This window comes from Onychostoma macrolepis, chromosome 17 (genome assembly GCF_012432095.1).
Source record: "Onychostoma macrolepis isolate SWU-2019 chromosome 17, ASM1243209v1, whole genome shotgun sequence".
Taxonomy (NCBI): Eukaryota; Metazoa; Chordata; class Actinopteri; order Cypriniformes; family Cyprinidae; genus Onychostoma; species Onychostoma macrolepis.
In genome coordinates, this window is record NC_081171.1 from 23444496 (window position 1) to 23472106 (window position 27611).

At 34.9% G+C, this 27611-nt stretch overlaps 1 protein-coding gene across 5 annotated transcripts in view; it reads right to left on the reverse strand.

Annotated features, from left to right (window-relative positions):
* The window catches only part of tmem63c (transmembrane protein 63C), a 57953-nt gene that overhangs the window by 7506 nt on the left and 22836 nt on the right, over nucleotides 1-27611 (reverse strand). For 4 of the 5 annotated variants that reach the window (XR_009266689.1, XR_009266687.1, XR_009266688.1 and 1 more), the window contains exons 2-19: nucleotides 20257-20536; nucleotides 18760-18839; nucleotides 16794-16881; nucleotides 16170-16207; nucleotides 14291-14433; nucleotides 12221-12272; nucleotides 12004-12112; nucleotides 11161-11234; nucleotides 10930-11010; nucleotides 10719-10839; nucleotides 10381-10514; nucleotides 8830-8952; nucleotides 6066-6219; nucleotides 5814-5920; nucleotides 2146-2232; nucleotides 1389-1454; nucleotides 1130-1292; nucleotides 368-473 (exon numbers count right to left, since the gene is read on the reverse strand). Coding sequence is in view for 2 of the 5 variants with exons in the window: in XM_058748882.1 (XP_058604865.1) it covers nucleotides 368-473; nucleotides 1130-1292; nucleotides 1389-1454; nucleotides 2146-2232; nucleotides 5814-5920; nucleotides 6066-6219; nucleotides 8830-8952; nucleotides 10381-10514; nucleotides 10719-10839; nucleotides 10930-11010; nucleotides 11161-11234; nucleotides 12004-12112; nucleotides 12221-12272; nucleotides 14291-14433; nucleotides 16170-16207; nucleotides 16794-16881; nucleotides 18760-18839; nucleotides 20257-20490 (1960 nt within the window). In the remaining 3 variants the exon portion in view is untranslated. Of the gene's footprint in view, nucleotides 1-367; nucleotides 474-1129; nucleotides 1293-1388; nucleotides 1455-2145; nucleotides 2233-5813; nucleotides 5921-6065; nucleotides 6220-8829; nucleotides 8953-10380; nucleotides 10515-10718; nucleotides 10840-10929; nucleotides 11011-11160; nucleotides 11235-12003; nucleotides 12113-12220; nucleotides 12273-14290; nucleotides 14434-16169; nucleotides 16208-16793; nucleotides 16882-18759; nucleotides 18840-20256; nucleotides 20537-22830; nucleotides 22936-27611 lie in introns of all 5 variants that reach the window. The other variant, XM_058748883.1, reaches the window with a different exon arrangement.

Below are 27611 nucleotides of genomic sequence, written 5' to 3' on the forward strand. Positions count from 1 at the left end.
GGGTCGCAGCGTCTGGAAGACTACAGCGGGTTCGCACCTAGCGGCCATGTCACACCGTGATACTGAGATGCTGTTGGAGATACGGCTCAGACGCCCACACACTGACTGAGGACGGGAACGAGGTATTAGAACACGCACGGAGGTAGAAATCAAGACTGACGGAAAGAAAAAAGAGAGCTGTTGGTAAAAAGGAACAGAGAAAATGAGAGGAAAAGAAAAACACGAAACAAATGGTGCAGCAGAGACGATAGACAAATGGATTTGAGTGCAAATTGGGGGGAAAGAGGAAATTAGGGAGCGGAAAAAGACGTACTAAAATAAAAGTCTGTTTGTTGTAAAATAAAACCCTACAATTACGCAGACTCACCAAAAGGTACAATGATGGGGCAGGTGATGCTGTAGGTCATACTGACTGAAAATATGCACATGGTCCAGGCATATTCAAGACCAAACTGAAACTCGTAGGCCTGACTCTGAGGATGAGAATGGAGAAACAGGTTATTAGTGTATTTACAAATCACTATGAACACTTGTTGTATGGAAAAGAGCTGTGTGAAGATTCTTCAAATATTCTTCTTTAATTTAACAGTGTATGCATTTGGAACGACATGAACATGAATAAGAACTATTAATACAGAAAATACATAAAGTTTTTTTTTTTTGGGGGGGGTGGTTGTTCTAGACAATAACTATATATACATTATTACTTTACTTATAAGTATAATTTTACATATACATACTACATACAGAAATGTTCACATTTTATTTGTTTGCATTCAGTTGTTCACAGTCAAGATCTTTACACTGTTACACAACATCTTTTTCATATAAATGCTGTTGTTGTTTTTTTTAACTTTATATCAAACAATATTAAGCAGCAAAACTGTTTCTTTAGATGCAAATTATCATATTAAAATGTTTTTTTGAAGGTTCATGTGACACTGAAGACTGCAGTAATGATGCTGAAAATTCAGTTTTGCTATCACAGACATGTTAAATAGACAACAGTTATTTTAAATTGTAGTAATTTACTGTTTATACTACATTTGATAAGATAAAATTGATCAAATAAACAAAGCCTTCAGCTATAAGAGACTTCATGTACAATTCACTCTATGGACTCACTCACTCTTTTAACGTGGATGCGTTCAGCTTTAGATTTGGCAAAGCAAAGGCGAAGAGAGTACACCAGAAGAGCAGGAATACGCAGAAGCTCCATAGCCGTTCCGATCAGACTGGATGTGATCACGTAGTTCACAAAAAAAGCTCCGTTATCAGGCAAAAACACACATCTGAGGGGAAAAAAACAGTGGATGTAGGTCTCAGCAAATTGTGCATCTTGCAGTTCTAATTAAATTAACCAACAGCTGTAGATTTAGGCAACTTACTGAAATTTTACGTCTGTTTCATCCAGGAAGTGGATGTCAAAGAGCCACCTGAAGAACAAATCCAGGCTGAGGAGCAGACAAGAAGAAATAATGTATAATAATGTACATTATATATACAGTGGCTACCAAAAGTATTTGTACACTTTAAACTTGATTAATGCCAATACCATTTGTTCAGTTCCTTTTTACTAACATTTAAGGTGATTTATAGGGATGTTTGAAGCCATTTCCCCTCAAGTCCACACATTTCCTAGCAGAGTAACCAGTTCATCACATTAACTATGAATATGATCGACTAATGTTTTTTGCTAGCCAAGTGTTTGGATACTCTCTGATAGCCTATATCTATTGTTTTATGTTGTGTGAGTTAAAACATATGCTTTCTATAAAATAAACATATTTTAAAAATGAAGTTCATAAAAAAATATACATCTATTATAAACGTTTTCAGTTTTTGAGTTAAAATTCATTTTGATATTTGTATGGGGATCAAATTCAAACATGTTTAGGTGGTGTAAATGTCTGGGGATTGTAAAAAATAAAATAAAAATTTTGGGCATAATTGGGACATCATTGTTTATCATTGACCCACATACATATATAGTACTGTATATAAAGGAAAAATGTTATTTTGAGACAAAATGACATGTTTCACAAAACAGTATATTACCCAAAAGCTATATTTTTGCTTGAAGTGCTTTTATTGGCATGTTATTATAGCCTATAATTACTGTATTTCAGATTATAAGATGTTTACCTGGATAGACCCAGTGATGGTAGAATGATTACCATGAAGACAAGCAGTAAAAAGCATTTGTGCATGGTGACCTGATTCTCACCGGACCTGAAAGAGACACACATAATAAGAAAATTCAACTGATTTCACCTGAACCAAAACAACTAGAATAAATATATTAAAGGGAAAAAAAAACATTTTCAAATTTTTTTTTACATGATTTATTAGTCCTTTCTCTTCAATTTTCACACCAGTTCTTCTACTAGACAGACTGTTTGTGGTTAAAGTCAACATAAAACACAATTCTTGCCTGAAGTGACATATTTCATGGTTAAAAAACAAAAACAAAAATGTAAATGTAAATGTACTAAGTAAATATTAAAATTAGATTTTATGTTGATTTGTGTACATTGATAATCAATGTTTCTAGTGGAAATACAACAGATACTCAAGTGCTGCAGGTTCTGCAGTTGCACAATACAGAGGGTTTGATCCACATGAACTATAATGTGACTCTGTGAAAGACGCCGCCAGTGTGCATATGATTATTCCCTTGTTGTGATCACTATGACAACAAGCCTGGAGAGGCAAGCGGAGAGAGCAAGAGAGAGGGACACCATGTAAACGTGTTGTGCATGGGTGGGTGGGAGACTGGGTTGGGGGTTGTTCTGCAGTTATGCAATATGTTTGTGCGCTGATATGAACATGTTTATGCAATAGATTAAAGCTGCATTGCAAATACAACTACCAATAGCACAAACCTATACTGCTCATTGGGACACCATATTTATGATAAAAATCATGTATGTGTTGTATGACTTATTGTATGACTTATTTTGATTAATGTCTTAGAGTTGTTGTTGTTTTTTTTGTACTTTTATTGTTTATTTATTTATTTTTGCCATACAATGCAAGTCAAAGCAAACCAAAACAGGCATAGGCTTGGGATGACTTGAGAATGAGTAAATGATGCCCGAAGTTGAATTTTTTAATGAACAATCCCATTTATTTATGTGTTGATAAACGTGTATGTGTGAGGAATGTCTTCCTAAATATATTAGCAAGGCGAAAAAGAACTTAGGCTGAAGCTGCTTTATGAATTTATTATAAATGTGTGTACAATATTCATAGTTATGAATCGAGCAACACCTTCCCCCAATTCTCATTACCACAATGCAAGAAAATCACATTTTAATGTAAATAATAATATATTTAACTTAATTGTTTAATGCATTATGGTAATAGTTGTACTGCCTTTAATTTGTGAATTTAAATGTTAAACATATATTAAAGAGAAAATATGAAATATTAAAATTAGTAGGCTATTTGAAATAAATTATTTTGAAATTTAAAAATTATATTTAAATATATATATATATATATATATATATATACAGTATATATAATCCTGTAGTGCTGTCAAACAATTAATTGCGATTAATCGCATCCAAAATAAAAGTTTTTGTTTGCATAATATATGTGTGTGTTCTGTGTATATTTATTATGTATATATAAATACACACACATACAGTAAATATTTAGAAAATATTTACATGTATTTACATATGTATATTTTCAATTATATATTCATATATAATGAATTTAATATATAAAAATAATGTATTTTTCTGAAATATATACATGCATGTGTGTGTATTTATATATACATAATAAATATACACAGTACGCATATCTTACACATATACAGTACATCTTATGTAAACAAATTTTTTTATTTTGGATGTGATAAATCGCGATTAATCGTTTGACAGCACTAAAATCCTGAAAACGTATCACAGAAATATTAAGCATTAAAAAAATATTAAGCAACACAAGTGTTTGCAGATAATAAAATAATAAGAGGTAACACTTTATTTCGATAGTCCACTTTAGACATTCTACTAACGGTAAGTAACTTTGCAACTACATGTCAACTAGCAGTCATTACAGTATTAGTAGACTGTCTGCTTAATATCTTCTAACACTTTATTTTGATGGGTCCACAACATACTGACTAAGAGAAACTTTGCAAGTATATGTCAACTTATTCTACTAACCCTAAACCAAACCTAACAGTCTACTCTGAGAGTTAGTAGACATGTAGTTGCAAATTAATGAGAATTAGTTGACATGTAGTTACAAAGTTACTTATAGTTAGTAGAATGTCTAAAGTGGACTCGAAATAAAGTGTAACCTAATAAGAAATGTTTATTGAGCACCAAATCAACATATGATTTATGAAGGATCATGTGACACTGAAGACTGGAGTAATGATGCTGAAAAATTCAGCTCTGCCATCACAGGAATAAATTACATTTTAAAGGGGACCTATTATGCAAAAATCACTTTTATAAGGTGTTTGAACAGAGTTGTGTGGCTGCAGTGTGTCAAAACAACCAGCCTATAATGTTAAAAATCCACTAACTGATTTTTTTATAAAACCAATAAATCATGAACAGTCTCTCCAAAAGAGCTGTTTCAGATTCTCCCTCTGTTCTGTAGGAGTCGCCATAATCACCCCCATCTTAGCAGAGGACAAGGAAATATCCTGGAAAAAATCGGTAACGTCCCCTAAATGTCTAGGAATCAATACCAATGCTTCGTGCATGAACCTCAGCTCCAGACAAAGTAAGTATCACACGTTTGTTTTCCAAATCTTTTTCTGAAATAGGTTCTTGGCACTCTGTAAGGCTAATTGCTAAAGCTATCATTGTCTCTGCCTGTTTTCACTGATGCTGCCTTCACGTGCTGCCAGAATGATCGTAAATAGGAATGTGGTAGTTAAAAGTTGCATATGAAAGCAATGTGAGTCGATCGCTTGAAGTTGTCGAGCTCATGATCAGAAGTGGGACTTATAAAGTTTGTGATAGCATGAGACCAGCTATGTTGTTATTTTTATCCCGCTGTGCTCCCGGTCTGTGTAATTCATAAACGCAAATTTATTATGCACAGTACAATCAGATGACTAACTTTGAAACAGAGTATGTTTTCTGTAAAGATAACAGGCTTGTACTAATAGTGGAATGTTTATTTGCAAAGGCTAGCACTGCTAATGCGGAGCTTGAGCTCTTGAAGCTCCACCCTCTTCTCCGGGAGCAACAGCTCATTTGCATTTAAAGCTACATACTCAAAATCAGTGTGTTTTGGCTCACACCCTAAAAGTGGCAATTTTAACAAGCTATAAAAATTTATCTGTGGGGTATTTTGAGCTAAAACTTCACATATAGGCTCTGGGGACATCAGAGACTTGTTTTACATCTTGTAAAAAGGGGCATAATAGGTCCCCTTTAAAATATATTAATAATAATATTTTAAAATATTTAAAATTTGACTGTATTTTTGATCAAATAAATGCAGCATTTGTGAGCATAAGACACCTATTTAAAAAAATCTTACCAAACCCAAGTTTTGTAATGGTATGTATAATCCAGATGCATTATGTTAATCAAAATTTTTTTACATATAACTGGGATCATATTAGTAACTGATTGCAATAAGTTTGCATTAAATTAATAATAATAATAATAATAATAATAAAACATTTTTTATTATTTTTTATAATTATATTATTTACAGCACAAATAATTCACTTTAATGTATAATTGAGTAAAAAGACCTCCCTGTAGTTCTCTCACATTTATACACAGACTAGAAAAGTTTAAAGTCAGACGGAGGAAACAGCATCATACCTGGTCCAGTGGCACTCAAAAAAAGATGAATAGTACACAATGAAGGGCAGGAGAATGGAAAAGGCCCACAGGAGCAGGGTGGGGAAGAACTGGGTAATTACTGGGTTCTAGACAGTAGAAGACAGTAAAAGATCAAATTCAAAACATTCAACTTCCGAAAACAACACAAAAAAGCACTTTCAGTTTTATTTTGCATTCTAATGTGGTGTAATACAGCTGGACAGTTATAAAACGGCTTTGATGGTCACTGACCCTTAAGCTTTCAACTGGCCGAGTGACGTTGAACTTGTCCATAGTGTTTACGATGATAGCAGGGGTTGTGAGAAAGAAGAGCAAGAGGAAGAGCAGAATGTTGAGCAGGATGCAGCGGAGCCACCAGCGAGAACCACACACTGACAGATTTTCCCTGGATGAACACAGGCACCAATCAACATGACAAGGTCTTAGCTACAGTTACAGGACAGACAGTGTGTGCTCTCCAAGAATAAGTGGGATGTTCAGCTACAATTACATAAACGGGAAGGTTTTTGCTGGAAAACACAGGCTAAGCTGGTCAGCTGGTCTCCAAAACTGACCAAACTGGTGTTCAGCTGGTTTAGCTAGTCGACCATCTGGTCTTCCAGGTCAAAACTGCCCCAAACCAAACCCTTCTAAAACCAATAAAGTGTCAGAAATCCCTCTGAAACAAGCTTAGGCCAGTTAAAACCTTTTTTTATTTTTTTATTTTTATTTTTTTTATTGGTGACTATGGAAAAGTTTCTACTCTTGGCCCTGTAAAGCCTGGCATATGAAATAATAGTCTGAAATGTATATTTTAAAATGGAATCTAAAAAAGTTGTTTTTGTTGAGTATAATATTTTATGCATCAGGCTTTTACAGCTCATATAGCATGATATAGAAAAATATTAAACTCAAGGAGGGAAAAAAACAGCTAAATTTGGTGCCAAATGGAGCAAAAAATATGCAATTTGATGCAGTTGCTGATAATTACATGGTCATAAAGCAATATATATATATATATATAATTAGTACTGCATTAACTGACATGAACTAACAATGAACAATGTAATGTAATTTAATCTTTGTTAATGTTAGTTAATAAAAATGTTCATGTAAGCTCACAGTACATTAACTTACGTTAACAGATACACATTTAAATTTTAATAATGTATTAGTGAATTTAGTATTAACTAAGATTAATAAATGATATATATGCTATAGGCATATTGTTCATGTTAAGTAATATAGTTAAAGGTATAGTTCACCCAAAAATGAAAATTATGTCATTAATTACTCACCCTCATGTCCCGTAAGACCTTCATTCATCTTCGGAACACAAATTAGGATATTTTTGATTAAATCCAAGAGCTCTCTGACCCTCCCATAGACAGCAAGGGTCCTAACACGATCAAGGTCCAGAAACGTAGTAAGGACATCATTAAAATGGTCCATGTGACATCAGTGGCTCAATCGTAATTTTACGAAGCTACGCGCAAAGAAAACAAAAATAGTGACTTTATTCAACCATTTTGTTTCCTCCGCGTCACTCTATAGCGTCATTTTGGAGAGTATCACATACTTAAACAACATATGCAACGCATGTACACGGATACGTGGTTTATGTTCAGATCAAAGCGTGAACAATGTAAACGGCGTATCTGCGTACGGTGCTGCTGACACAGAACAGCATACGTTGTTTACGCATGTGATGCTCTCCAAAATGCTGCTAGGGTGACACGGAGGAGACGAATTGTTGAATAAAGTTGTTATTTTTGTTTTCTTTGCGCACAAAAAGTATTCTCGTAGCTTCGTAAAATTACGGTTGAACCACTGATGTCACATGGACTATTTTAACGATGTTCTTACTACGTTTCTGAGCCTTGATCGTTTAAGGACACTTGCTGTCTATGGGAGGGTCAGAGAGCTCTCGGAATACATCTAAAATATCTTAATTTGTGTTCTGAAGATGAACGAAGGTTTTATGGGTTTGGAACGACACAAGGGTGAGTAATTAATGACAGAATTTTCATTTTTGAGTGAATTATCCCTTTAATGTTAAAAAACTGAAACCTTGTAGTAAACTGTTAACATTTTTTTTCCCCATATAATTAAAGTAAATGAGGTCCAGTGTTGTTTTGAACCCCTTTGACTTTCATTATATGAACAGAACAAAATATCTTCTTTGGTATCGTATATTGTGTCCGACAAAAGAAAAATATCATTTTTGGTGAACTGTCACTTTAAATAATAGCAATGCACATGAAAGGCATAACAACGAGAATGAGGTTTACATAAATTGCAAACAAATACCTTTCAAAAGTAATTGTTTCCACTGAATCATTTTCCAAAATTGCAAAACCATTTACTCTATAAATGCAGTGGTACAAAACATCTAACTCACGGGCTACACTGAACTGGAAAACATTCACACTTCAATAAATTGTTTTAATAAGAAGCAAACATGCTACAACATTAGAGCTTATATCCATAAAAAAGAAAGTCCCGAATTCAGAGAAACGCATAGACACACATACACATACACACACACACACACACACACACACACACACACACACACACACACACACACACACACACACACACACACACACACACTTGTCCAGTCAAGCAGAAAGACAGGCTGACACTGTCCCCCCCCCACACACACCCACACACACACTCACACTCACTCAATATATGATTCTCAACACATATTATGTAAGAGATATAATGGCTTTCACAGTGGCTGTCTAGGCACACACTCAGATTCAGACTTAATTAATCCAATTTCATCTCTCAAATCCAAGTGTAATGGCCTGGAACAAAGCATGTCATGAAAAATATATGAATACAGCTTGCAGATCACTGTATACTTAGTAAATGTTAAATAAAACATCATATAAAACATTGTAAATCCAGATAAACTCATAGAAGAAAAAACAACACTTGCGGTTATTCCTATCCTTTTTTTTTGTTTCAAGATATAGTTGTTGATGTGGCTATCGTTTCGACTTACCAGATGATGTCATTAGGGGCCGGGGCGTAAGAAATGCCCCACTGATGAGACCGCACCACTGTGGTAATGCTGGACTGCTGGGGTCTGTGGCGGCAGCGAGCTCGGCTGTAGTCTTTCACAATACTACAGAAACATGAGCACAGAGTTTAAATATATTTAAGCAATAAGGCATGAGAGGACATGTGAATTTATATTATATACATATATAGTCTATTCAGTAGACTACTAAATTACTATAATGTGGTTTTTAACATACTGTATTGACCAGACAAAAGCTAGGACCAGAATGAACTGTTTATATATATATATATATATATATATATATATATATATATATATATATATATATAAATTTGTTTATTATGTTATACTGTATAAAGGCTGTTATATGTTGCAAAAGTTTGGTATGAAGGAATTTAATAGCTTCTGTTTAACATATTTGATTTGCTCCATGTACTGTATGTGTGTTGATCAATGTTTATATTTATGAAGTGATCATTTCAGAACTGCTCAATTCATATGGATTACTTTTGCGATGTCTTTGTGAACTTTTTGAAGCATAAAAGTTTGGGTGAATAGGACTTTCATTGAAGGGAGAGAAATCTGTCAGATTCCACTCAAAATACCTTTTTTTTTTTTATTTGATGTTTTGAAGATGAATAAAAGTCTTTTGGGTTTGGAATGACAAGACAGTGAGTAAATGATAAACTTATTTTTGGGCGAACTATGCCTTTAATAATAATAAGTTTGACAGGAAACTGTATTTCTATTTGGCATGGGATAAATTTATACTTTGTATCGGATAGTCCTCAAACTTATTTTTAAACTCAGTCAGAAAAAAAAACTATATATACATATATATATATATATATATATATATATATATATATATATATATATAATTTGAAAATAACATGGTTTTTCCTTCTAGAGCATCAGTGAGCATTTGAACCTTCTGTAATAGTTGCATATAAGTCCCTCAGTTGTCGTCAGTGATGGATCTCAAAATCATACAGTCATTGTTGGAATGGGTTGAAAAATGCTGGAAAACCAAAGAATTTGTGGGTCCTGAAGGATTTTTCTGAAGAACAGCAGGCAGTTTAACTGTCCAGGACAAACAAGGGACTCATGAACAACTATCACTAAACAAAAAAACACAGCGGTGGATCATTCAGGTAACAACGCAGTATTAAGAATCAAAACTTTTGAACTAAATTCAACTATTATTTTCTCTTGTGGACTAAACATCTTTTATGTGAAATATCTTATTCAGGTCAGTATTAAATAAACAATAACATGCATTTTGTATGATCCTTCTTGTTTTGGTAAAATAATTAACATTTTGCAGATTCTGAAAGGGGTATGTAAACTTTTGACCTCAACTGTAGCTGTCAGCAAATGTGCTTCATCTTAACAAAGTATCTTTTTATTAAAAGTACTTTCATATTCTTAAATGTAGATACTCATCCCTATGCTTACGGTATCTCTGGACGAATGATGCTCATTCTCAGTAGTCACCTCAATAATCAGCTATTTATCCATGTGACTTACACTGCAGTCATTCTCTCATCTCTGAAGGTAACATAGGCAATGCCCAGCCTTTTCATAGAGATACGGTTCTTCTCTGCATTAAACTCATCTGTCAGTTTCTCCTCCAGTTCACTGTAATACTGCTCTGCATCCACCTGACGAAAAGACAATGACATGAAACATGAGAGATGTGTATCACATCTCCTAGCAGAGGAGTTCATGACTGACGGTTGGTGTATGGTGGTCTCCAGTGGCCAACATGAGGAGGTGCAGTACCAGCCATTCTATATGTATACAATCTGTACATATACAAATATATCCATTCTGACAACTATAATGACTATGTGAGGGACATTTACCTGTTCAAAGCCACAAAAATCACAGCAGAAGATCTGTGCACAAGGGTGAGTCTTTATCATGATCCTGCCTTCCTTCTGAGCTTTGGTTGTGAAGTACAGCCTTCCTTTCATTGCTTTTCGCCTGTACGGGATATAGTTTTAATAGGGTTTAATATGCAATATTTGCAGACTCAGCTCTGTGTCATGCAGGAGATGTGCAAACGCAAATGACCTTTCTGAGTCCAGCTTCATTAGTTTTTGTACGTCAAAGCAGAACCGGATATCAGTGACGGTGCAGCTAGGGTAGGCTTCACTGTTTGGAGATAGAAGAGACATTGGCTTTTAAATAAGTGAAAATCGAATGCCCTCAGTTGTGTTGACATTTAATATCAGATATGCTGAAATTTGGAGATCAAGCAATAGTTGTAGTTCTGTGGATAACAGATCTGTGCTCTTCACTCACTGCAGGTGCTTGGTGATCAGGCCGGGATCAGAGATTTCTCTTGGAATTGAAGTTATCATTAGAGTTCTGGCCACCTGCAGTAATAATAAATCAAAAATGAAAGCTAGAAGTGCATTTTTTGAAGAAATACAATGCTTGCAAGCCAACAAACGAACAGTGTTGGGTTTTTTTGGTAGAAACTTGATCAATTACAATAACATCAGAGGTTTTTCTCTTTTTTTTTTTTGAATGGTGAACACAACATATTTAAAAAAAGTAAAGGTTCTTTGCATATACGGTTCCATGAAGAAACTTTAAAATGCATGGAACCTTTTGATTGCACGAAAGGTTCTTTATAGTGGAAAAAGGTTTTAAAATATACACAGTAAGAATTTTTTTTTTTTTTTCACTGAGAGTAATGCAAATATATATGCATATACAAAATTGAAATTGTTTAAACTGTAGAAGTATTAATACATCATATTGTTGCAGTGCATTTACAAAGGACATAACAATTCCCCCATAAATCTAATGTATGAAAAATAGGCTTTATATATTTATATATATATATTATATATAACATACAATTTTATTAATAATTATTTTTCATTAAATTTAGGTTTGCTTTTAAATTTAAATAAAAATACAATTAGTAATAAATAATTATTCATAAAATTATATTTATTTATGTATTTTAAAGTTCTAAATGATATATAAATACACAGTATAAAGCCTATTTTAGACCTGAACAGTTTTTCATGAGATGTGCTCGCTAAGTTTGCAAGCACTGTAAAAAGCAGTGCCCCTTATGGACCAGAAATGAGGTGTCATAACACATGTGCATGAATACAGCTGTTCACCAACCTTCTCATCCTCTCTGTATTCCAGTCGTGAGGAATGATGGGCCATACACAGTACTGTGATCACAAAATACAGCAGAGCAAAGATGCTGTGCAGCCACAGAAATATATTCCTAATGCACCAAGAAAAGAATGTTATCAAGATCATGCCAACAACTTCATACACAACAAGGCTATATGCTATATTCAGGTCTACATTTGTCATAAAAAAACAAACTTACTGTGCGGGGACATTAACCACTGTTGTTCGGCCGAAATTCTGTGGATTATCTCCTGAAAAGCATAGAAATAAACATTTGATGCTCTACTCACCCACCAGCATCAAAAATAAAACTCTGAAAGTAATTTGAGGCCCGTGTGGAACAGCGCAAACTGAATGTGGAATAAAAATCTCGCTACACCTCAATCATTATGCTTTGGGTTTTGTTGCTATGACAAATTTGTGAATGTGCCGGTTTATTTCACAAATAAAGTGTCAAATTGTTGCACAGAGATGACAGTAAGCGTCAAAACCCCCACCCTGTTTTAACCAGCCGGCCCCAAAGCTGCACCACAAACTGGTCTACCACATTTAACACTTTTAGAGGACCGCAGTAAACTTCTGCCACCAAGGTCGTATGAAAGTCATATGAAAAGCGTATTGAAGGTCTGAAAACAACAAGAGGTAAAGCTGGTGGCTTTTCACAATGCTCTTCTTGTGGCGTGGAAAGTCAAGGCCTTTCCCATATTTAACTTGGCCCTTCTAACCCTCTATCGTGCCTCCCAACCATCTTCAAACACTGTAGGGTGGTCTGAATTATGCTTTTACACACGTCCACTAATGGAGGGTTAAGACTGAGCTCTTCTACATCTTCAAGAGTTTTCCCAGGCTTTTCATAAAGTCATTCATCGACAGGCCCACACGGAATCTGCATCCGCAAAACCAGACGCAAATGATACTCATTCTCCCAGCTTTGTGCCTTTTTTAAATTGTTGAACTTTCGGCTATATTTAATACATTTTAGCATGTTAAAATACATTCTGCAGAATTCCCTCCAAGTCAATACAGAAAATGTACATTGCCATCAAAAGTTTGGGGTTGGTCAGATTTGTTGTTTTTGTCTCTTATGTTAAACAGTGGTATACTTAAGTATTATTATAATTTAAAATAACTTCCATTTTAAAATATAATTTATTCCTGTGATGGCAAAGCTGAATTTTCAGGAGTCATTGCTCCAGTCTTCAGCGTCACATGATCCTTTAGAAATAAAGAAACTATTCTCATTATTATCAATGTTAAAAACAGTTAGGCCATTTATTTATTTATTTTTTGGGCACCGGACTTCAGGATTCTTTGAGGAATAGAAAGTTCAAAAGAATGGCATTTATTCAAAATAGAAATCTTACTGACCTCAAACTTTTGAACAGATTTTTAGGATAAAAAAAATAAATAAAATAAAATATCGAACTGAAATATCGACGGATAAGTGTATTAATTAAGGTTAATTTCTATGCCATTGGCAGCACTCAAAAGAAATTATGTTTTTTCTTAACTTATTTGTTTTAATAAAGTGCCAAATGTTAAGACATTTTTGTACAAAACTGTATTTAAAATAACAATTTAGATAATAGCTGCAACCCCCTTGCTGAATTAAACATCACACATAATAAAATCATGTGAGAAAGATGTAGAATATACTGTTTGAAATGATTATATATGATTGTGATATTACTGTTGTTAAATATTACTGTTTGAAAAAGAAACGGTTTCTGTTTCACATACTATTTTGGACAGAAAAAGTAAAATAGTAGACAGCAGGCAGCAGGCAGTACATACTGTACAGTACGCACTACACTAGTATTCCATTCTGAACATAGCTGATGTTTTAAAAGAACAACATATCCATTTCTTACACACAGGAATCAACCTGTGAATGTCTTACTCAAAGGAGTAAAGAAAGTATTTAATTTTCATATTTTATTTTCCTTTTAAAATGTGCATTAGTTAAATTTAAGAGTATGCCGTCATGCAATTAAGCATTTTTTTTTAAGTAATTTCAGGTCATGTGGGCCAAATTCTTTTGTAGAAAGAAACTGTAACACTAACAATCTGTCAAAACTAATTCATGAGATTATTCTAAAGAGTCATTTTTAGGTGCAAGCACATTGATGAATTAAGATGTAATATTGTTTTAAAGTTTACTGCCTTTTCCTGGATACCAAACGTGTTGTGTCTGTTGTCATGAATCCTTCATGGCTGAGCACTACTAGAGTAAATAGTAACCAAGCAGTTATGGATCTGGTGGAGGTACCGAGGAGGTTCCCAGAGAGGTTGACAGGCAAGATGATGGTGAGCGACAGCAAACACACCACCATCATGAGCAGGATGATGTGACGCTGGAAAGACAGGTACGTGACCGCATCAATGCCACATTTACTGCGGATCTCTTCATCCCTACAGGAAAAATAAGAACAAAAAAGTTTATTTAAAAAAAGCCTATTTACAAATGCATTTTTTTATTTGGCAGACACATTTATCCAAAATAAAGTAATATATGCATCAGTATGTGGGTCAACAAGTTAATGCACATTTTTTAATCCTATAATCCTATATTATTGACTTCGGTCAATAATATATATGTGGCGGCCTTTTTAAAAGACCACACAAATACATGAGGGCGTTGGGGGCCATTATGATTACAAGGAGCCCTCATGCGTTTATACAAAAATACAAAGAACACGCAGTTCAAATATACAAATCATTTAACTTTCAACTGTCCTGATGTTGTAATGAAGAAAAATGCCAAGTAATTTAAAAGAAAGAGAGAAAGAAAGAAAAAAAAAAGAAAGAACTTTGGATTTTGCATCTTCTGTTATTGTGGTTCAACCAACATGCAGACAAACCAAAACGAAACAAAGCCAAACGAAACAAAACGAAACGAAACAAAACGAAACGAAACGAAACAAAACGAAACAAAACAAAACAAAACAAAACAAAACAAAACAAAACAAAACAAAACAAAACAAAACAAAACAAAACAAAACAAAACACCACATGACATTTTAGAATCAGTAAATTGAGGCTTATCTTGAAAATCAGACTATTATTCAAATGTTTGTGGTCAGTATGCAATTATGCAATCATCAAAGAATCCTGAAAAAATGTATCACAATTTCCACAAAAACATTCAACAGCTGTTTCCAACATTATAATAATAAGAAATGTTTCTTTAGCACCAAATCAGCATACTAAAATAATTTCTGAAGGATCATGTGACGCTGAAGACTGAATAATGCCTGCTGAAAATTCAGCTTTGCCATCACAAGAATAAATCATATTTTACAATGTCTCAAAACAGAAAACAGTTATTTTAAGTTGTAATAATATTTTTAAAAAATATGACTGTTTTTACTGTATTTCTGATGAACATAAAAGACCCCAAACGTTTGAATTGTAGTGTATATTCAAGTTTTTCAAAACCACATAAAACCAACATGAGATTCTCATGTTGGTTTTATGTGGTTTTGAAAAACTTGATGAGAACAAACATGTGGCACACGTTTTAAACTAGATTTTTTTCTTTCCTTGTAAAAGATTTTTCATTTTTTAAATCATGAACATATTATTGACCCATGGGCATTCTCTAAGAATCAAACCAATGACTATGGTTTTTCTAGATCTGCACTAGTTGAACTAAACAGCAAACACAGGCTCTTTGAGAGTTTTCAGTGTGTTTCCAATGAATTATTGACTTCGGTCAATAATATATATGTGGCGGCCTTTTTAAAAGACCACACAAATACATGAGGGCGTTGGGGGCCATTATGATTACAAGGAGCCCTCATACACACACAAACACACACACACACACACACACCCCTCCATCCTCGCCTCACACAGAGCTAGGAAACTCTCAGCGTGGCCCTCTCGGTCGCCGGGGAGTTCAAGAAGCTTTTAAGGGAACCAGCTAAATATGGCACCAACATGCCATTTGAGTCGTCCAAATAACATCTCTGCAACCGTGGAGACAGACTAGCAGCTGGTTTATGGTTCTGAAAGGCTTTTGAGCGTGCCCAGACGTTAGCCGTGCTGGTCCACCTTCACCCTGTGTTTTCCTTTCTTAATGAGATATAACATGAGCAAACAGGACGCTGGCTGATGACATCACCATGCATTTCTTGCACACTTACTTCATGTGGTACAGAGATGTGAGCCAGGAACAGAAGCCCTATAAAGAGAGGGAGGGAAGACAACGGTGTCATAAAAAGGTCTGGCATATAAAAAAAGAGCACGTCTGGCTAGCTTAGCATCTGTCAGAATCATTTGTCCTGTAAGTGAACGCGGATAGCGTAACAAGTGGAAAAAGCCATGAGAATGCATGCAATATCTTTTACGTGGCTGTGATGTCTTGAACTGTCATTGCACATAAAACGCAAGGAGACAGAGTGAGGTCAGAATATAAACGGACAGATAGTGTGCATAAAAGAAAATAGCGTCTAAGTGCACAGGCTATTTTATATGACATCAGCTCTGGGGCGACGCTCCGTAATAATCCACGTCGACAGATTGAACTTTGTTTGTGCCTTTATGTCTTTACGTTTCAGTGGTAGTAAAAACACAATCTATTAGTTGTACTCATGTTTTTGTTTCTAGGCAGGGGTGTCGTTGATAAAGACAAGGCCCTGTGGGTTTTTGCACTGCCAAATGTCGTAAATTCAATCAAAGATCCTGTTTCTGCATGATCAAACATTTCTTAAATGTCTGTGATGTTGTTTGTTGCTTTGCCTCTTTCTTCTTTTACAAAAGGTTTTTACCATGTCCTTGGTCTCCGAGTCTGATGGGCTGGATTCTGACGGGGTTTTCTCTTTCTCACTTTGTTCTCCATAGAATAGTGATGTCAAGCTATAGAACAAAGACAAACAATAAAATTGACAGATAACACTTAAAAAAAAATACTTCACACACTGTTAGAAAATTCTGTGAACTCTACGTAGGATTTTACAAGACTGGTTTTCCAAGATTTTCCAAGTTTTATTTTGTATGTTATAAATAGTATTAATACTTTAAATGTTAATATATATTTAAAAAAAAAAAAAAAGTTTCTCATAAAGTACTAACCCTTGGCTACAAAAAAGCTACTGAATATTTTCCATGCCCAAGAAAAAGATACAGTTAATTTAACACACACAATAACATATTGTTTGAAATATAAACTTCCATCGAAATTCAAAAGCCTACTTCTATATTTCAATATTAATGTATTATAGGCTATTTAATAGCTTTTCAGCAAAAATAAAAAGTAGAGCAACTGGAACACAAAGCAAAAATGTAAAATACAACATTCAAATTGTAATTTAATTAATCCTATAAATTGACAAGCTATAAAACACTTGTGATAACTTGCCACGACATAACGTTTACCTTCATCCCGTGAACACAAATTTAAGTTAAAACCTACCTTCATTTTACAGTATAGTAGTTGATGAATGCTTGAATGTGTGCTTTTATACTTGTTAATTTGGGTAACACTTTATTACTAACATATTGGCTGTTTATTAGTACTTATAAAGCACATATTAATGCCTTAATCTGTATGACCATATTATAGATCCCTTAAACCTACCCATTACCTAAACATAACTACAACAACTACCTTAGTACGCAGCAAGTTAGGAGTTTATTGAGGAAAAACTCTTGGTTAATAGTGAATATGAGTTCCATAATCTGAAATGTTACCCAGATAACCACATACAAAACAACCATTTAAGCAAATTAACTTTTGATTCAAAACCGTACTAAGATATAACCCTTGTGACAACTAGCCATAGTCTTCTGTAAATAGAGTATGTTGTTAGTCCCATCACTGGATGAAGCCTTCGTTCCTCTCAAGCTTCCATCAATGATAGGCCTGAAAGCATTTTTTCAGAATATCAATGCCAGATCCAAAACTAGCCTCAAGATCAGAAAATTGCAAGCATTTCCACCCAGATCTATTATAGGCAATGAAAAGGAGCAGGTGAAATTCTAGTATATACAAATGTGAAAATGCTATTTCTGTGAAAGCCAGAGCTTTCTGTGTGGCCTGATGCAATGCTTTACAAATATACTCACTAAGAATCAGCTGCACATTCACATAAACAAAGACTTTAATGCTACATGCTGATGCAGAAGAAAGCAGCGCCGCTGCAACAGAAGTCTTAAGACTTATGATCGAATTCCACCCACTTGCTCCCACAGGGATACTGTGTGTGTGAGCTGAAATTTCTTTAATAATGTTTTTTTTTCAAGAAACAGGTCTCTTGAAAATATGAGCAAAATACAAATTCAATTTAAAATGAAATGCAGAAGAAGAACAAATTACAAAATGTATATATGTATGCATGCATGTATGTATGTATGTATGTATGTTTGTTTATATATATATATATATATATATATATATATATATATATATATAAGGAATAACTGACAATGGGCCATTGAATTATTAGAAAATAATGCACACCTGAGGTGGTAATGTGGCCACAATGTGAAGCTCTGTTGTATAAATACATACAGTTTATATTATCTATTTATATATAAGATAATACATAATAATCACCAAAAAATCAGACCAATAATATAACATCATGATCCAAATTGTTGTGTGTAACCAGCAGGTGGCACCAGGATCTCACACTGACCTGCTAAGCATTCAGTTCACTCACCCACCACACACAGTTGTTCAATTATTTACATCTTAATGCATTCTTCAAAAAGTCAACAGTTCTGAGATGATACCTGTCATTTTCCATAAGCAGAGCCAGGCGGCCGTAGTCCCATGCTGCCTTCCTCAAACAGGAGAAGATCAGAAGCAGGAACTAAAATACAGAGACACCAAACCAGCTATATCAGCATACATATTGTGTTTTTAGAGTGGCCTTAATAAAAAAAAAAAAAGTAATGTACAGGGAAACTGTTAGTAAATGATATGCACAGTGAACCTGAACTAATGCTCATATAGAGAATGCGAATAATCCAGAATATACCCAGAAGTCACTGCGTCACTTTAAATGTGTGTCAAAGCTATTGATATAAATAGAGTAAGAACTATTTGTGTAAGCAAGCACTTACACTCACTAGACCCCTGGCCAGCAGTAATAATTAGCCATTTCTTTGTCCAGAGAGAGAGGAGGTGAGTGGTTGTCTTGGAAACTAACAGGCAGTGAGGTCTGCATGCACACTTGTGTTCATAATGACTCCGGAAGGAAGAGTCAACGACAAGACAACTTAAAACACTGACTGCTGGGAAGCTACAGGTTCAATTCATTCTTTTGAGTCTGACGGTTTCAATACATCAGTTGATGCAGTTTACAAAATTCATTCTCAAAATAATCTGATTTGGTTGTCGAGTTGAATTCAAACGTGTATATACTACTGTTCAAAAGTTTGGGGTCAGTAAGATAAAAAAAATAAAAGAAATGAATAACTTTAATAAGCAAACATGTATTGAATTGATCAAAAGTGACAGTAAGGACATTGTTACAAAAACTTAAAACTTCCAATAAATACTGTTCTTTTGAATTTTGTTAAAAAAAGAATTCTGAAATGTTGACAGTTTGTACTTTTCAATAAAAATATTAAGCACCACAACTGTTTTCATTATAACCAATAATAAGAAATGTTTCTTGAGCACCAAATCAGTTATTGAGCTATTTTAAATTGTAAGAATATTTCACAGTACTGTATTTTTTATCAAATAAATGCAGCCTTGGAGAGCATAAGAGACTTCAAACTTTTGAACTTAATATTGAATATGGGTGAATATACGCAAGCTATATTTTTCTTCTTTTGATTTTGGGGTGAAATATGACTTCCCAGATAACACACACATACGTCTGCAAGATGTCTGTTAAAGATTACTTCATCTGGAAAGAATCTGCTGTGCACAAACATCTGATAAACGTCTTTAAGATGTCAGTTTTACATAGATTCTAAATCAAAAACATCTAATAGACATTTTCTTTTTTTTAAGATTTATTTTTGTCATTTTGCCTTTATTAAGATAGGATAGTGTAGAATAGACAGGAAGCAAACTGGGAGAAAGAGAGGGAGGTGGGATCAGGAAAGATCCTCGAGCCGGGATTCGAACTCGAGACACCCATAGCACAATGGCATTATATGTCAGCGTTATACATCTTGCACAGACTGAACGTTTAATCAGTAAATCAAGAAAGTAAATTCATGTCATGCAACTGCAGCTAAACAATGCTGTAGAGCTTTATAAATATTTTGTACCAGCCACAGAACGACGTTGATGGCGAGGACGGTGGGGACTCCTCCGAAAGGCAGGCCCTGCAGGACGCTGCTGCGGGAGTGAGAGCGATAACATCTCTCCGCTGTGCTGTTCTCCTCCATCAGTGAGCCCAGGAAACTCCTCACATCCAGCTCCTCCACAGGACTGCCACCGCCTGCGGGCCAGGACTCAAACACTGGCTGAGCTGTACCCCACAGGTCAGAGCGCACCGCCATGGCAGTGGCACGGGTCTCAGGAAGCCCTTCAAACGTCAAAGCATCACTGAGGAGAGACAACGGGAGACAAAATAATGAATCGGGTGAAAAGTTGGAAACGATAACAATGAATATACTCAAATGATGATGTAAACTACAAAATTAGTCAATCTGGAAACACAAAACAGCCTCAGAGACTTGCTGAACATCTCAGTTAAGAAGAAATATTGGAGTTCATATCAGTGTTACATACAGTTTTAAAAATACATTAAAGCTAAAGAGAAATGTTCAAAACTTCAGCAAAAATAGTAAAAATGAAAAAAGTAATGAAATGTAAATTAAAAGTGAAAATATAAAATAAAAACCCATTTAAAGTATTAACAAATAATATATTATAGTCCTAAAATAACATGTTTATATAGAGATCTCTGACTTTTGATCATAGACTATGGTATTTTGGCATATCAGGGCACAGTTTGAGACATTGTTTATATCTTTTCTGAAACTGGTGAGATTACTGGGGTCTTTCTATCAGAATGAGAAGATTTAATTGTTTTTTGTTTTCGTCTTTACCCTCAGGAAGATTCCTTTTCATCAGCTACTCCCATAGGTTAAGTGTGTATAAAGCAGGGGAAATCTTAGCCTTCTCCTGGCCATGTAATAGGCCATATGAACATATCAATAGGGAATTCAAATTGCTGTTCCGGAAAAACGTTGCCCATGACTGCCGATCTACGATCACTTTCCCATCCTTAAACCAAAACATAATTGATAGTGAGAAGGGAACTGACTCTACCTTAAAAGTGCTGTAAGAAAGTGATATATAAATGTACCATTTTAAAATGATTATTTAGTACTACTACTACTAATAGTGATAATTTTAAAATATTATCCAAATATGTCAAATAATTGTATGTACATCACTGTTCAAACATTTGGGGTCAGTAAGATTTTTTTAAATAATTGAAAACTTTTTAATAATTAATAATTACATTAAATTAAATGTGATCACAACTGCATCAAAAGAGATATTTTATAATAATATTTAAATGATAATAGTATTTCAACGTATTATGAACTGTTTTACTGCATTTATGATCAAATAAATGCAGACTTGGTGAGCATAAGAGACTTTTTTCAAAAACATAAAAAATCTTACCAACTCCCCAAAAAAGATGTCTAATCAATTTGATTCACAAAACTACAAAACTGTGCCCTATGAACTGTCTAATTTAGTTTTTTTAGGGGATTCTGAGTTTTATGATTTAATACAAATTTGTTATCAAAAACAGTGGGTAATCTTTTAAAAAGTATTCAAATTTAATTTGGCAAACAAACTGCTACACAACTGAGGTTTACTGTTTACATTAAAACATGGATGAAAAATATTGTGATATTCCTTAAAAATAATGTTGAATAATGTCAATGTAAATTGTATTGTTGTTGTTGTTATTATTTTTGTTGCTTTGAGAATATATTCTACTGAACAATAGTATTTCTGTTACAATTTCTTGAAGATATTCTTTTTTGGAGAGTTGTAGTGAAGACCTTTGAGTTTCTGTGTTGTATCAAATGAAATGGTGAAATGCTTATAAAGTGACTCTCAGAGCAGCTCTGGAGATGAAGTTTATGTGGAGCATCTTCATATAGTAAAATGCTGAAATAGATGAAACTGCATGAGACAAACATGACATGCAGACATTTTATGCTTTAATATTCACATCACAGTTTGAGTGTAAAACCCTACTTTTCATTTATTAATCCAAAGTTTTACCAAAATCTGACATTCTGCATTATAGGCCTATACGTTCAGTTGTTATGACTGGATTCCACAATTTCTTCCACATATCTAGCACTATGAAAATCATAGGACCTTATATTATCTTTCTGAGGTACGCCGGTTCAAACAGTTCATGCATTGTGCAAATTGGTGCTGGCTATGGTGAAATTTGAACAAACATTTCTAAACCTTTGAACAAACATTAGGGCAGCTCGAAGCACCGCTTTCATTCAGTTTAACAGATGTGTTTTGATTACCTTTATGAATATTGCCCTCAAGCACATTAACAGGAACACACAAAACCAGCTCACTGGTTGTTTGTTGATATTACAGATAATGCTGTGCCTTAAACTGCTGGTTGCCATAGTAATAACAAACCATCTCCAAACTCACACATAGACTGAGCCACTTTACATCGGTCAGTTAATCCCCATAAAATCACTTTAAGATGCTACATCATCCTCAAGTCATGTAGCAACACGCTGACTCTAACACATCTAATCTTTGAAATATCCACAGATTAAACATGCAGTTTAACTACAGCAAGTGTGTGTGTGTGCGCGTGTGTGTGTTCCTATTACCTATCATCAAAATTGTTAAGAGAATGAGAGAGAGAGGCAGCAGAAGGTAATGTCTGTTATGATGCTGTCATTTCCTGTTGTATGTAATGTCAATCAGATGGCCATCTAAAATAAAATCAAAACACAGAATGAATTAGAATCAGAAAAATTTCACACAACAAAACCTTATTATGTTGGCTTGAGATGATTTAAACTCTCAGAAAAAAGGTACAAAAGCTGTTACTAGGACGGTATCTTTTCAAATGGTACATCTTTGTACCTAAAGTGCCCATATTAGTACCTTAAAGGGCACCTATTATGCAAAATAAACTTTTACATGGTGTTTGGACATAAATGTGTGTTGGCAGTGTGTGAACACAACCACCCTACAATAATAAAAATCCACACACTCCTCATTTTTAAATCCCCTTTAAACCAAGTCAGTCTCACTAGGCCTGCCGTTTTGATTCTCACCGCAGTGTGACGTCACATTTCGGAGGGCGGAGACACGGGGGTTGATTGACAGCCCTGCATTGCTATAGTTTCCGCCCTCAGGTTACGCTGTCCTTCATTTTCTCTGCGCTTGAGCAGCTGTAATGTCAACAATGTCTCGTAAGCAATCCCGGTGCTCTGTGTTTGCATGTAAAACTGAACATAAGAGTCTTCATTTTCTCCCAACATCTGAGCTGCTGAGGACACAGTGGATTACTTTCATTTTTCAAGGTAATGTGCCTCAAAATCTACTTACATTCGTGTATCTCTCCAGACTCCTTTGTGAATGTCAAGTCGTTATAGTGCTTAGCGTTTTAACCGTATTTTGTGTGCATACATTAAGTATTTTTAACTGATCAGCACCGCGCTTGTGAGATTAGTTTGCGCTGTTTGTAGCTCGAGATTCGTTCGGTAGCGCAGCCGTGCAGCCGAGCAGCCGAGCAGCCGAGCTCTGTAACATCATGCTGTTTCGTCCCACTTTCAGTGCATTTGGCTTCCCATATGTACGGATGAACACTGGTTCTCTCGCTCTCAGTTATGTAGCTTATACCGGCTGTTTATTGCTGTTGATATGCAATGCAGAGAGACGTATACGCGACGCCCTCTTCTGGAGACGGGGCGGGAATATGCAGCTCATTTGCATTTAAAGCCATACACTCCAAATCAGCTCTTTTTTAGACACACCCCAAAAATAACATTTTCCAGCTGTTATAATAAATGATCCGTGGGGTATTTTGAGTGCTGAAACTTCACAGACACATTCTGGGGACACCCAAGGCCAATATTACATCTTGTAAAAAGGGGCATAATAGGTGCCCTTTAAAGGTATATATTATTACCTAAAGCCAGTGTACATATTAGTACCTAAAAGGTACAAAAGTGTAGCTATACCTTTTGAAAAGGTATCAAATTATGTACAGAGTATTTAACTAACAAGACCATCAATAAACAGTCTCATGAGAATGGCTTGTCACCCCACAGAAGAGAGGGGCGGGGTGAGCAGAGCTTATTAGCATTTAAAGAAACATGCACTAAAACAGGTTTCTGAAAACTGAGCTGATTTTGACAAGGTAAAAACGGTGTTGTTTTACACTACCGTTGAGTAATTAACCAATATATGTTATAGACTTTTCATTAAGACCCTAAAGAATCATATCAACCTGTGGAAAATGGGCATCCGATTACCCCTTTAATATTTTATTAGTACTATTAAAAATTAGAGCTGTCGATCAATTAAAAATGATAATTAAATTAATTACATGATATGCAGATGAATTCATTGAATTACAGTTACTCATTTATCAATACTTGCAGAGAAAAGCCATCAAATGAAGATGAATGAAATACATTACATTATTGTGGCAGGTGAGTAAATATTTGAAATAAAATCTTTATGTTCATGCTAAGAATAGTTTGACTAACTTTAAGTCAGGCAATTAGCTTATTTCATATTCTAGCTTGTCGTCATCTTGACAAATGGTTTAATTTGTCACACTTCTGACATGACTAGATCAGAATTTGGAATATGAATATACAAGGTTCAAGATCCCAAACGAATACTAATCACTAATCATCATTATGGCGACTTCAAAACAATTACAGTAGTAAACAACTAAATTTCTTACAGTGGTACAGTTAAAGACAACTTTATAATGTGAATTATATAATATTTAATTACTGTGATGTTAGCATCATTCTGCTGTTCAATTACAGTCATTTGTAAGAAAATAACCCAGCATGTATTGATTTCACAGTAAGTTTGTGACTACAGTAATTTATTGTAATAAAATACTCTTTAATCCTGTAAATTCCTGGCAATTTTTTACAGTGTGACCTACAGTCCACAGCAATCCATTTTGTAATTGAATTTGTCAGTCTGGTCATGGCAGACATGGGACACTCAGTGCTTTGTTTTAGAAAGTGAGAGGCCACTCCAAATCATTCTGTGCTGGTATCAGGTCACAGTCTCCTGTATCCTGCATACAAACTTTCTCCTTCTTCTTCTCCCAGGCAAACAGTCAAACGATAACTAACTTCACCACTACAACACACATGCCACCCAGCATCTGGTTCTTGTATATACAGACGCAAATGCTAATAGATTCTGGAATTGAACTTCTAGTTTACAGAATATACACTGCTCAAAAAAAATTAAGGAACACTTTGAAAACACATCAGATCTCAATTGGGAAAAATATCATGCTGGATATCTATACTGATATGGACTGGGTAATGCATTAGGAATGAAAGGATGCCACATCATTTGATAGAAATGAAAATGATCAGCCTACAGAGTGCTGAATTTAAAGACACCCCAAAAATCAAAGTGAAAAAATGAAGCAGCAGGCTAGTCCTTTTTGCTGAAATTTCATTGCAGCAACTCAAAATGGTACTCAGTAGTTTGTATTAGGGCTATGCGATATGGACAAAAAAATCCTATTGCGATTTCTTTGATCAATTTTGCAATTTCAATTTTAATCACGATTTTGACACTCACAGACATGCTTTATAGTCATAAATGCATTCAATGTGAATTTGAAACATATTTCCAAAAGAAAACCAATTAGAGCTTTATCAAAAAGCTGTAACATGTCTCTCATAAGGCAAAATAATCACAAAGTAAAGGTGTAACAAAATGTCTCTAGAACAGACATACGGCAAAAAAAAAAAAAAAAGTGTCCAGGGATTTTTTTGCCATGCATTGGTCATAGAGCTCTTTGTGGCACTGCCTCAGGTGTTTGAAATAGATTTGTTGCGCCAGGTTCACACGTACTCCGTCTGCAGTGCGTATACAGTATGTGTATGCGGTGCAGAAGCAGCATGGACTCATTTTAATTTTGCACAGGATGCGTTTGCAGTCCACTCCTGATCCGCAGCTGTTTACCACAAACAAAACATTTATCCATTATTTTGATTTCAAATCCAAATGTTGTTACTGAAAATGCTTTTTCAGCATTGTGATTCTCTTTTATCACAGTGCAGTAATACAATCTTTCATAGACATATTCACGTTTAAACAATAAATATACTTTTTTCCTAGGGGGTTTTCCTACCTCCATGAGTGCCATCTATTATTGCCTTGTTTATCTAAAAGTGCTCTTTTCCTTGTTTTAAATCTATCCAAAAAGCCATATGTTGACTGTGAAACAGACTTTAATTGTACGCATGTCACAGAACAGAGAACAGAGATGACAGGTAAGTACAGGTGCATCTCAATAAATTAGAATGTCGTGGAAAAGTTCATTTATTTCAGTAATTCAACTCAAATTGTGAAACTCGTGTATTAAATAAATTCAATGCACACAGACTGAAGTAGTTTAAGTATTTGGTTATTTTAATTGTGCTGATTTTGGCTCACATTTAACAAAAACCCACCAATTCACTATCTCAACAAATTAGAATATGGTGACATGCCAATCAGCTAATCAACTCAAAACACCTGCAAAGGTTTCCTGAGCCTTCAAAATGGTCTCTCAGTTTGGTTCTCTAGGCTACACAATCATGGGGAAGACTGCTGATCTGACAGTTGTCCAGAAGACAATCATTGACACCCTTCACAAGGAGGGTAAGCCACAAACATTCATTGCCAAAGAAGCTGGCTGTTCACAGAGTGCTGTATCCAAGCATGTTAACAGAAAGTTGAGTGGAAGGAAAAAGTGTGGAAGAAAAAGATGCACAACCAACCGAGAGAACCGCAGCCTTATGAGGATTGTCAAGCAAAATCGATTCAAGAATTTGGGTGAACTTCACAAGGAATGGACTGAGGCTGGGGTCAAGGCATCAAGAGCCACCACACACAGATGTGTCAAGGAATTTGGCTACAGTTGTCGTATTCCTCTTGTTAAGCCACTCCTGAACCACAGACAATGTCAGAGGCGTCTTACCTGGGCTAAGGAGAAGAACTGGACTGTTGCCCAGTGGTTCAAAGTCCTCTTTTCAGATGAGAGCAGGTTTTGTATTTCATTTGGAAACCAAGGTCCTAGAGTCTGGAGGAAGGGTGGAGAAGCTCATAGCCCAAGTTGCTTGAAGTCCAGTGTTAAGTTTCCACAGTCTGTGATGATTTGGGGTGCAATGTCATCAGCTGGTGTTGGTCCATTGTGTTTTTTGAAAACCAAAGTCACTGCACCCATTTACCAAGAAATTTTGGAGCACTTCATACTTCCTTCTGCTGACCAGCTTTTTAAAGATGCTGATTTCATTTTCCAGCAGGATTTGGCACCTGCCCACATTTTTTTTATTGGTCTTATGAAGTATTCTAATTTGTTGAGATGGTGAATTGGTGGGTTTTTGTTAAATGTGATCCAAAATCA